At 32.8% G+C, this 11858-nt stretch overlaps 1 protein-coding gene across 1 annotated transcript; it reads left to right on the top strand.

The window, feature by feature from the left end:
• The first annotated feature begins 4259 nt into the window (after positions 1 to 4259).
• Positions 4260 to 10960, top strand: LOC132186371 (glucomannan 4-beta-mannosyltransferase 9-like). The gene is made up of 9 exons (XM_059600306.1): positions 4260 to 4966; positions 5516 to 5614; positions 6865 to 7117; positions 7241 to 7351; positions 7822 to 7958; positions 8203 to 8316; positions 8402 to 8601; positions 9659 to 9853; positions 10671 to 10960. The coding sequence occupies exons 1-9, from the start codon at positions 4634 to 4636 to the stop codon at positions 10831 to 10833; spliced, it is 1605 nt and encodes a 534-aa protein (XP_059456289.1). The 5' UTR covers positions 4260 to 4633; the 3' UTR covers positions 10834 to 10960.
• The last annotated feature ends 898 nt before the right edge of the window (positions 10961 to 11858 follow it).

The raw sequence follows: 11858 nt of genomic DNA, 5'->3' as shown, positions 1-11858 counted from the left end.
TGACATACGTGTGATAAATAGGATGTAAATAGTAACATTACTCTATGAGAAATGCTATATATAACATTTTTTTCGACAACTATATATCCTAAAGCATTGATACGGCTGTCCCAATCAATCTTAGATCTTTTTTTATTATTTATTTTTAATAAAGAAAAAAAAATGATAGATTAGAATTGTTACGTCAACATTGTAAAATAAAATATAGTTTCTAGCATTACTCGTTTATATATCACCGAGAGAGAGAGAGAGAGAGAGAGAGATATATGTTAGAAACTATATTTTTTTTTTTCGTAACTATCTCAAAATATTGATACGATAGTCCCAATTAACTATTGGAATTTATTCATTTTTATTACAATAGTTGATCAAAGAGTTGAGATTAGCTAGTTACCATATCAGCATTGTGAGATAATTGTAAAATAAAAATGTAATTTTTAATATTACTTGCATATATATAAAATATATAGATAGATGGATAAATATAGAGATAGAGTTCATAGTTAACTTGTATGATGGATTCAGCATGCTTCTCTAACTTTTTGTTCGCGTCACGTATTCTCTTCTCTTGGTCTTAGCTAAATGCAATAATGACTTTGAAATTTTTATTTTTACATGATTAGCTTTTATAATCTTATTGGTACAACTAAAGCAAGCATTCAATAGTACCAATACCCACTTCCATGGTCATCATAAACATTAATTATGAACCCATTCTTTCTCGTATTAATCATTTGTTTATTTCGTACCCTAACAAAAATTAATCTTTGTCTCTTTTTCTATGAATCTCATCTTTTTATATGAAAACTATCATATGAAAATTGATTTGTGTCACCTACGAGTGTTACATGAATCAATGGGTGTTGTGATCTCTTGCTCGTGGCCAAAATCATATTATTGATGGTGTAATAACATGTGAATCATATGAATATAATAATGTGTATGTCATTCAATGAGACCAATATTTGTGGGATAGTCTTTCATTATTTTCTTGAGGAATAGGGGTTATTCTAATTTGCTCTAGTTGGGCTATCAATTTTGTGATTAATTAGTCTTTCATAGAATAGAATTAACATCTTGAGGGTACAACTAAAATGGACTGCATTAACAGCATTACCGGAACCAAAGTTACCAATAAATGATGAAATTAAAACAAATGAAGAATTGCACCCTCTCACATATGACATATCCTTGACTGGCTTTCTTCTTCAAGGGACATCTCAACACACTCAAAGACAAATTAGCCCCTCAACTATATATATAATTTAGAATTCGGATCTCTAGCAATTTTGATATTCCGATTGTTAGCAAATTGAATAGTAACTGTGAAAGAGTTCTTATGGAGCCCATCTACTCGAGTAAGAAGGCGGGTTGTTCAAAACTTATTCGGACAGATGGGTCTCATAAAAACCCCCTTATATTTACCTAAATTACATGATGTCAATTAATATTGGCACGCCTTTTTAAAATATTTAAATAATAGTAGCTTGCGCGCTAATGGTAGCAATGTTCAAAAGTCTATGAATGAGTAAAAGATTGATGAATATTATTTAAAATGTTAGGAATAAATATCTAAGAAGTCATCCAATGAGAAACTTTAGTCACTCTATGTTTAGCTAAATTTATCCTATTTTTCAAGACCTGTGAGATACGAAAAATAAGAAGAAAGTAAAAAATAATCATACACGACACCAAGATTTAAGTGGTTTGGTTTAACAATCCTACATCCATTGGTGGATGCAACCCGGTAGAAATTCACTATCTCAAACTATAGAGTACCAGAGAATAGCAGAAAGAAAATCACTCAGAACCTAGAGCTTTAATAGATCAAAATCTCACTATCACACAAGATAGATTATTCCCCAAAAAGAAGATAGAATACAAAAGAAAAGAAAAGAAAAGAGTAAAGAACAAACTTATCTTTTGTTGGAATCAAGGGCGGCTGGTCTCTATTTTTGTCTACTACTATCAACCTCTTTCTCTCTTGTTCTTTTCTTTTCGACAACACACTATCGTCTCTCTTGTTCTTTTCTTTTCCATAACACACTATCGTTCTATCACTCATTGTTTTCCTCAAAAAATCAAGAAGACCCACGTTTTCGCACTCACTCTGTGTATTAGGTGCGTTCTATGTGCTCAGCACACTTTGTCAGTAATCAATTAACAAGAGAATATTTTAGAGTGTGACAAGTTGGCCACAGGTCTCCCAACACAAGAAACTAGACGAAGGAAATTCCATTCAAGTGACCCACTCACGTTAACACTAATACCATATATTAGGATTTAGGAAGATAGTTAAAAACAATTTACAAGAATCTACAAGGGAATCCGTAAACTCCAATATTACATATTAATTTAATTTAGGAGATAATACCCTATGTAATTTTGAAGCAAGATCTTTGTTAGGGACAAAATATCTCTTAGCGACCTTGTTTTCGTTTCGTAGGAATCTCATTGCCGTACAAGAGTTTTTTCATAGTTTAACCATCAAGAAAATCATTGGGTAGCAAATTTTTGGACCAAAAAAGGCTCCAACAATCTTGATATAATATACTACACCAATCACTTCCTCCTATAACAATAATCGATGTGAAGTTTTACCTTAAAATTGTCATTTTTTTCCCAAACCCGCCACATTCCAGCATAGATCGTAGTAATTAAGATATACATCGGTAATTACTTCATAGATTTTGAGACCAAAAACGATAAGCTTAGGTAGGGCTTCTTTTTTATTTTTTTATATATTTAAATATTTAATTAAATAATTTTAATTTGAAATCATTCTTCTTAATTTCTTTTTGCCCTTAATTTTTTTTTTTTTTTTCAAACGACTTGCAAATTCATCTATGTTAGGAGATTTAATTTTAACGGACGTCATATTTTATGTTGAGCTACATATAATATATATGTTAACTTCAAAAGAAAAAAAACATATAATATGTAGAATTTAGTTTGTGCAAAACAAAATTTACATTATTCTAAAAATTATTTTAATGAATGAACTTAGCCAATATGTTGGTTTTAAGTTAAGGTGAAAATATGAGTTTAATAATTGCTCTAGGGCTACAGTTAATGTGACTTTTCATTTTTCTCTTTCTTTTCCTCTAAAGTTTTATTAATATCTTGAAATTCAGTTCTTTCTATTTATTTATTTTATCGTAATTGGAGCATTAATTAAAGAACTGACAAACTTGTTTTTTGTCATAATCTGATTTTTTTTACCAGAATTGGGGCCTTAATCAAAGAGCATTTACTAACTTTTTTTTTATCAATGTGACTTCTATTTTTTTTTTAAGCAACGTGACTTTTAAAATTATTATTTCATTTGTTATAAATCACTATTAGATTTTGATTGAATGGTGATTTTAAAAACTATATCAATTTTGGAGTGATACAAAAAAGATATGGAATGACATCTAGCAATATTACTCTAATCAAATAATTACAAGAGATACCATAGGGGTTCAACTGAGTTTCATATAAAACCCAACTTTTACTTACATGTGACAAAGCCACATAAGAGTCGTGCTAGGTTAAAAATTGAAATTTTAAAAAAATGCATGTTACAATGCAATATAATGCTCATATTTGGCCTATATTTAATGACTTGTCTGATGGAGAGAGATGATTGAAATTCAAATTTTAAATTTGAATCCTATCTTTCATGTGATTGTCTATCTGACAAGTCACTAAATATGGGCCAAGTGGGCATTATATTGTACTGTAGCATACCTCTTTAAAAAGGAGACAAAAATCAAAGCATATTTTTACAAAAGTTGGGTCTTAAATGGGGCTGTTGAATCCCTATCATATCTCTAATCACAATATCTTGAAACGACAGTTAAAATACATTTTTCAGGTAAGGTTTTTTCTGGTTTTTTTTTTTTTTTTTTTTTTAAATAATAATTTTCCTTTGGCATGAAAGGTTAGTTTTGTTTTGGAGTACTTAGCTCAAGAATTCAACAACCCAATGGACTTGAAAATAAGCTATTTTGCCAGCCTTGCAACTGGCAATTAAGAAACTGACACTGACAGCTAAACTAGTTTGAACATAATTGTGTGTAATTAAATTTGTGCAATTAAATTGTGCCGAATATTCTCATTAAGAATATAGTCCGACAGTCATTGCCGGTTTAAGATCAACTCTCTCTGTCTTCTTGACCGATCGAGCTTCCTTTGTATTTTCTTATATATATGTTTGCAAACACACACTTTCAACTTCAACACCACTGGGGCTCACTCCAGAAATCGCAGGCAATATATAGAAGAGAGAGAGAGACACCCAGATAGCAGAAAGAAACCAAGCAAATTTGTTTGCTTAATATCCCTGCTCTGACGTCGTTTTGGGTGATGTTTGAGTGTACAGGTTCTCTGTTTTGTGATCATGAAGCGCCCACTGTGTCTGCATCTGCAGTACTAGAAATGCCATGATCATCGAGCCCACTGACATTGCCTTGGCGTAACTCACAAGCAAAAATCACAGCAGTTTTACAGAAAGTTTTTTCATAGAAAATAAAATACATTCGTGTTTCGTTCGCAAAGCTACAGCCGCCACCCCTTTATAAATTCAGCTTTCTTCGTCTCTGTGGATTATTCACAAACAGAAGGAAAACACAAAAACAGAGCACCCCAAATGGACAGGCTCTCGACCACGTCGGCCATGCTTCCCGACACTTTCCGAGGCGTCCGCGACGACATTAGCGGGCAGGTGGGTTTCATTTGGCAGCAAGCCAAAGCGCCGGTGATCGTGCCGCTGCTGAAACTGGCGGTAGGTGTGTGTTTGGTGATGTCGATAATGCTGTTCATGGAGCGAGTTTACATGGGCGTTGTCATTGTTCTCGTGAAGTTGTTCGGTCGGCGGCCGGAGAAGCGTTACAAATGTGAGCCGATGAGGGATGACGTGGAGCTTGGTCATTCGGGTTTCCCCATGGTTCTAGTGCAAATTCCTATGTACAACGAGAAGGAGGTGTGTAAATATAGCATTACTCATCTTATTTATTTTCTTATCGACTTTTATTTTTTATTTTTTATTTTTTTTAGATGCCTTTGAATACTAAAAGTTTGATTTTAAATCAAATCCAAAAAATGTATAGTTTACGAGTGAGTTTTTTAATAATTGCGATTTGTAGATGGAGAAAAAAATTCAATCTTCAAATCGCAAACAAATGGTGTATTTTTAAAAATTACGATTTTAATGGTCAAACTGTAATTTTATCAAATGTTTAACCGTGTTTTAAAATATTGTGTTTTCAAATCACTTGCAAATCCAAGTGGACTAAGAGTCTATTTGGGTTTAGTTGTTTCAAAATATCGTTCAACAATTTCAAAATGTGTGTTCAAAAAAATATCAATTTTAAAAGAGTAATGCTACGTACCATATTTTTATCTCGTAATTATCCTCATAATAACGATGCGGTAGTCCCAACAAATATATATATATATATATATATATTAAAAAAAATTGATTGGAATTTGCTTGACCCTTTAATCTGACGATTCTACTATATGCATGCAGGTGTATCAACTGTCCATTGGAGCTGCATGTGGGCTTTCATGGCCGTCGGATCGGATAATAATTCAAGTTCTTGATGATTCAACTGACCCAGCCATTAAGGTTCTGGCTTTGGCTTTGGCTTCAATCTACATCATAAAAAATATAATAAACAAAAGTCAAGATTATACCTTTAAATTATAAAGCTAATTATAAATTATAATTTACGTACGAATTCTTCCATGTGACGCACACATATACTGCATGTAACACGAAGTTGAACCTTTAATTAATCCTCAAATTAGGTGAAATTGTGAAAACAAATATATATTGTGTTGTCTTTTGTACCAACAGCTAAATTTCACGTCTTAATTTATACTAGAGCATCAATCAATGAAGATGTAAAATATAACGATTTCCTTTTTCTTTTTTTTTTTTCAAACTATAGGGACGTTTATCAACAATTTTCAATAAAAATAAGAAAAATATAATTTATAATTATCTCTAAACATAAACAAATATAGATTTTAATTTACCCATCATTAGATATTCGAAATCTTTAAACAAACATTTTCTACCCAAAAAGGTCCTAATTTTTAAATTATATTTAAAAAAGAAAAAGAAAAAGAAAGAAAAACAACTACTCCAATCATTAGTGTGCTTTGCTCCAATCATTTCTAGTTAATTTGGGTTTTTTTGACAGTAAAGTTACTTTTGATGGGCTTTTTTAGGAAAATCAATCATATGGGTCTATGTGCAATGTAAAATGAAAAATGTTACTAACACTAGCTCTCATATTTTTAAACGTAATGATGTGAAGATTATTATTGGATTTAAATTTACTGGTTATTTTTACTATCACGTCAAAAAATGCGTACTGAAAATAAGAGTGTGTAGCAATTTTTATTTAAAATGATTGAACAAATTGGACCAAAAACAATGCCCTTTCTTTCAAAAAGTCATGCAACATGGTCATGTACACCTAGGTTGCTGGATGATGAAGTTTCTATCAAAAGTTTATTTTTGGAAAGTTTTCTTCATGGGTTACAATCTAATTCAAGGGTTGGGATTTCTAATAATGTTGTCTAAATTACTTATAATTTGGATAGTAAATGTGAGAGAGCTCCTATGAAGCTTACCTGCCTAAACACGTGCTTGAAACTTGTTTGGACAGATAAGCTCTATAAGAGCCCTCACTCATACTTGCTACACGAATTGCTAGATCCGGGCACCAAAATTTCCGGGATCTCTGTCCCCAACTCAATTACCCCTTGAAAACCCATTAGCAACCTAAAATCGCCCGCCCAATTCATGCAAAATATATCAACTCTTTTGACGTGGGTTTGTGTCATTCTTGACCAAAAATACAACAGGCCTTGGTGGAATTAGAGTGCCAAAGATGGGCAAGCAAAGGCATAAACATAAAGTACGAGATCAGAGACAAGAGGAATGGGTACAAAGCAGGGGCTCTCAGAGAAGGCATGAAGCACAGCTACGTCAAAATGTGCGACTACGTGGCAATCTTTGATGCTGATTTCCAACCCGAGCCTGATTTTCTCTGGCGCTCCATACCATTTCTTGTTCATAACCCGGAAATCGCTCTTGTTCAAGCTCGCTGGAAATTCGGTAATCTTCATTAACCCCTTCACTAATCTTGATTATATAGACACATGAAAATAATAGTCATTTAATTATTTAATTAATATTTTAATTCTAAAAAGTAAGTGTAATGGTGGAATGTTATTGCAGTTAATGCTGATGAATGCTTAATGACAAGGATGCAAGAAATGTCATTGGGTTACCATTTTACAGTGGAGCAAGAAGTGGGGTCCTCTACTTATGCCTTCTTTGGGTTCAATGGTATAACCCATATTCACAAAAGGGCCTATGGTTTAAAGGATTGAGATTTTTAGTAATTTTGTTGTTCGAATCGTTAATAATTCGAACAGTAAATGTGAGAGTATTTTTATGAGATTCATATGCTAAAGAAAGTCTTGGACGCAGGGACAGAGTCAGCTTTGAATTTGAGAAGGACCCAGGGCTAAAATATTTTTAGGGAGGGACCAATTGGCAAAAAATACGTTAAAATATTATTATTATTATTATTTTTTTCGCCTTAAAATTGTTTTTTTCTTGTAATTTGGGGGGATCAGGGCCACTGCTAGTCCCCCCCTAAATCCATCTTTGTATCAGATGGCTCATTCACCTATTTGGGCAAACGGGTTTTATAAAAATTCTCTCACAATTTATGCAGCAAATTGTTGGATATCTTAATCTTGTTTTATAACTTTTTAAATAATAAGTTTATGACATTATAGAAATTGATGCAGGGACGGCTGGTGTATGGAGAATTTCAGCTCTGAATGAGGCTGGAGGATGGAAGGACCGCACCACAGTGGAGGATATGGATTTGGCCGTCCGAGCTAGCCTTAAAGGCTGGAAATTTGTTTATATTGGTGATCTCCAGGTATTAACCACAATTAAGCATCCAAAATAAGCAAAAATAACAATAATTTCAGAATGTAAATTCTTGACTTCTAAGTATTCTCACCGAGAGAGGTTCTTTTGAGCTAGCTTGATGATGTGACAAGTGTCACGTGGACTGTAATAATATAGGGACGGGATTCCCTACCGCCCTAAGGTGTCGCTTGGGCAGAAAGGTCCAAGCAGATTTTATGTTCTTAAGATTAATACAATATTATATATTTCAGGTGAAAAATGAATTGCCTAGTACTTTGAAGGCCTTCCGATATCAGCAGCACAGATGGTCTTGTGGCCCTGCTAATCTCTTCCGAAAAATGGCCATGGAAATTATAACAAACAAGGTATGCTTCTTTATTACATTCTTAGAAATTATTATTTATTTTTTATTTTTTATTTTTTTAACTATTTCACTGCAATGCATTGCAGAAAGTCTCTCTGTGGAAGAAGTTTTACGTGGTCTACAGCTTTTTCTTTGTTCGAAAGATCGTAGGTCATCTTGTCACATTTGTGTTTTACTGTGTTGTTTTGCCGGCAACAGTTTTGGTTCCTGAAGTGGAAGTACCCAAGTGGGGTGCTGTCTACATCCCTTCTATCATTACCCTCCTCAATGCTGTTGGAACTCCAAGGTTTCTCTCTCCCACTCAATGTTCTTTTGTTTAGGGAACAAGTTTCATAATGTGCTACATCATTTCTAGCCAGATCTTCTTACCTGTCCAAACTAGGGACCACTGTTCATGTGTTGGGTTTATGCCGCAAAACTATATAGGTCAACTTTAATCCGATCAAACCCTTTAACTCTAAACTACTAATTTCTAAAATTTCGTGTAAGGTTTGTGTTTAGTTTCACGGGTCGTGTTAAAAATTGTTAGCCCTTATTTAGCATGTCGGTTTTGAATTGTGTCAAGACATATCTATAAGATTATATAGGTCAACTCTCACCTGATTCATTTAGTTTAAACGGTTAGACCATTCAATTCGAGCCTGCTAATTTTGTGTTGGATTCGTGGGTTGTATAAAAAATTGCTTGCCCTAGTCCAAATCCACCAAACATCATGTTTCTCAGGAGTATTGGATTGTCTATCATTACTTTGTGGGAAAAGTACACTTTACCCTCTCAAAGTTTGGGACGATTTTTAATTCAACCTCCAATATTTCAATTATACACCCCTCAAACTTCCAATTTTTTACAATTTGACAAATTTTATCTCAAACTTTTTATATTGCCCCTAATTTTTTTATTTTATTTTATTATTTTTTATAAAAAATTTAAAAAACATTCAGGGTGGCCGTAGCCACCCCTTTGGCCATCTGGCTATTTTTGCACCCCAATTTCTTTTTTTTTTTATATATATATATATATATGTATAAAAAAAAAATTATGAGCAATATGAGAATTTTGAAATAAAATTGATTGAATTGCAAAAATTTAAAAGTTTAGAGGTGCATTATAAAAATTGAAACATTAGAGATTGAATTGAAATTCACCCAAAACTTTATAGGGTAAAGTGTAATTTTCCCTTACTTTGTAGGATTGTGCCATGTCAAACCTGGTTCAAATATCAAATATTCTAGCAATTCTGCAGAGTTACTACCTTTATATAAAAGATAATGCAACAGAGGCTGCTTCTCAGTTTGATTTGTCTTGTTAATTTCCAAAACCTTTGCCTGCATGTCATCTTGCAGATCATTCCACCTGTTGATGTTCTGGATCCTCTTCGAGAATGTCATGTCTCTGCACCGGACTAAGGCGACAGTTATAGGTCTGCTCGAAGCAGGGAATGTAAATGAGTGGGTTGTCACTGAGAAATTGGGAGATGCCCTCAAGCCAAAATCAGGTGCAAAAGCTCCCAGGAAACCTCGTTTCAGGTTTGGAGAAAGGTATTATTTTGTTTTAAATCTCTATCATCATTTGTTCAGAATCTCTCGAAAATTCAATGATTGAATTAATACAATTGCCATAGCTTTTAGGATTTGATCCATCTCACATGAATTCTTGTCCACCAGTGGAAGTTAATGTCATCTATTATTAGTTAACACTTAATACCCAACTTTGTCTGCAAATAAAAAGGTGAACCCTATGGGAGGTGTTCAGAAGAACATCTACCCTAAAGAAAGTGTAATGGATTTTAGGTGCCTCTTTAAGGGCTCTCCAAGTGCTCTCGTGTCAAGCTGTGATATGGCTTTTGCAGAAAACAGAGGAAAACAAAATCAAGTTGGTGTATATGTTTCTAATAATATGGCTTTTGCAGAAAACAGAGGAAAACAAAATCAAGTTGTTGTATATGTTTCTAATAATTTGGAAGTGGAATGGTTTGTCTAGAGTTCCAATATTTTCTTTCATTTACTCAATATGTTCTACAACAAATGGAGCAGTATCGAGTTTCAACGATTAACGTTTTTCACATTGAGAAGATGAAAAGCATATCCTAACTTGTCATTTTGGAGTGATAGCGTAGATGTGGCTAAATCGTTATATATATCTCCATCTTTTAAAGTTTTATACATAGAAAAATAATATGAATCATTTGATGCACGGACAGAGTTTTTTTTCAAATTAGATTAGAGGAATTTCTTTCAACCTAGGCTATAAAAGTGACATGTGTCCCTTTTTTTAATAACAAGTATGCACTATGTCTAGTATGAAAAAAAATGAGAATATAATAAAGTTTTTTGTTTCTTGATTGTACATGAACAGAATCCATTTGCTAGAGCTTGGTGTTGGGGCCTATCTCTTCTACTGTGGGTGCTATGACCTTTCCTTTGGGAAGAACCGCTTCTTCATATACCTCTTTCTCCAATCCATTGCCTTCTTCGTTGTAGGGGTTGGATATGTTGGCACCTTTGTCCCCAACTTTTAGCAAAACTTGTTTGGCAAAAATAATCTACTGTTCTTCTGGAGCTTCTTTCAATCAGATAGTTTATGTTTCAAATTGTTGATACAAGGAGAGGTCATTATTTTATTGTGAACAATTATTTAAATACAAATTATATTCTTTGTGGATATAGTCAAAAGAAAATGTATTTCAAATTGAAAGGAACAATATTTTGTTATATTAGAAGTTCAAGTTCATTATAATGAAAAGATGCAACAAGCACACATTGATGGCCAGCAGTAGATTATGCAGACATGATAGATAGGGTTGCTTAGTGTTTGTAAAAGTAAGTTGAGACTTTGATTGGGAATATGCCGAAGTTGAAATAGAAAATTTTCACAAAACTATAACCTGTAATTTTTATTTTACTTTATTTTAATAATTAACATTAGAAGTATCCTATATCCCATTAACATCGCAATATGAAGAATGTGATAGAAATTTCTTATAAATTAGATTGTAAGAGTTCCTCTAAAAAAGTGACGTAGCGTTTAACATGTGAGAAACGCTTTTTTTTTTTTTTTTTTAATTCCATTTGCTTTTCAATCAAATCTAAGGATAACTAAAATTCTTTTCATTGGCTATTATTTTTTGTCACACCAAACACCAAAAAGTTTGAAAAATATTTTTTAAAAATAATTTTACGCCAAAACAAAGAGAGCCTTAATTTAATTGGTTACCCTACTTAGAACTTGCCCATAATTAATGGAAAATGATCATCTCCATTTCAAATTCTCCCAATTTCCTTCATTTAGTGCATTTTGAAGAGTAATGCACTACCATCATTAAAAGGATAAAACTACCCTTTAAAATGCACTAAATGAAAGAAATTGAGATAATTTGAAATTGAGGAAAGAGGATCCTCTCCAGTCCAAATGGACTGGAGAATTTCCAGTTAATGGTCAGGATCTCTTTAAAGAGATCTTGAGGCCATAAATAGGACATATGTCTCACTAATAAAAAAATAAATAAAATATTATATATTTTTAAAAAAAATTATAAAAAATTAA

Source organism: Corylus avellana, chromosome ca1, assembly GCF_901000735.1.
Source record: "Corylus avellana chromosome ca1, CavTom2PMs-1.0".
Classification (NCBI taxonomy): domain Eukaryota; kingdom Viridiplantae; phylum Streptophyta; class Magnoliopsida; order Fagales; family Betulaceae; genus Corylus; species Corylus avellana.
The sequence above is the reverse complement of the archived record's forward strand: the minus strand, read 5'-3'. Positions and strand labels throughout refer to the sequence as shown.

Excerpts from the sequence above, each read along its gene's own strand:
- LOC132186371 (XM_059600306.1), top strand. The coding sequence starts at position 4,634 with ATGGACAGGCTCTCGACCACGTCGGCCATGCTTCCCGACACTTTCCGA. Across the intron at positions 4,967-5,515 it reads CTATGTACAACGAGAAGGAG|GTGTATCAACTGTCCATTGG; the intron begins GTGTGTAAATAT and ends ATATGCATGCAG. Across the intron at positions 5,615-6,864 it reads CAACTGACCCAGCCATTAAG|GCCTTGGTGGAATTAGAGTG; the intron begins GTTCTGGCTTTG and ends AAAATACAACAG.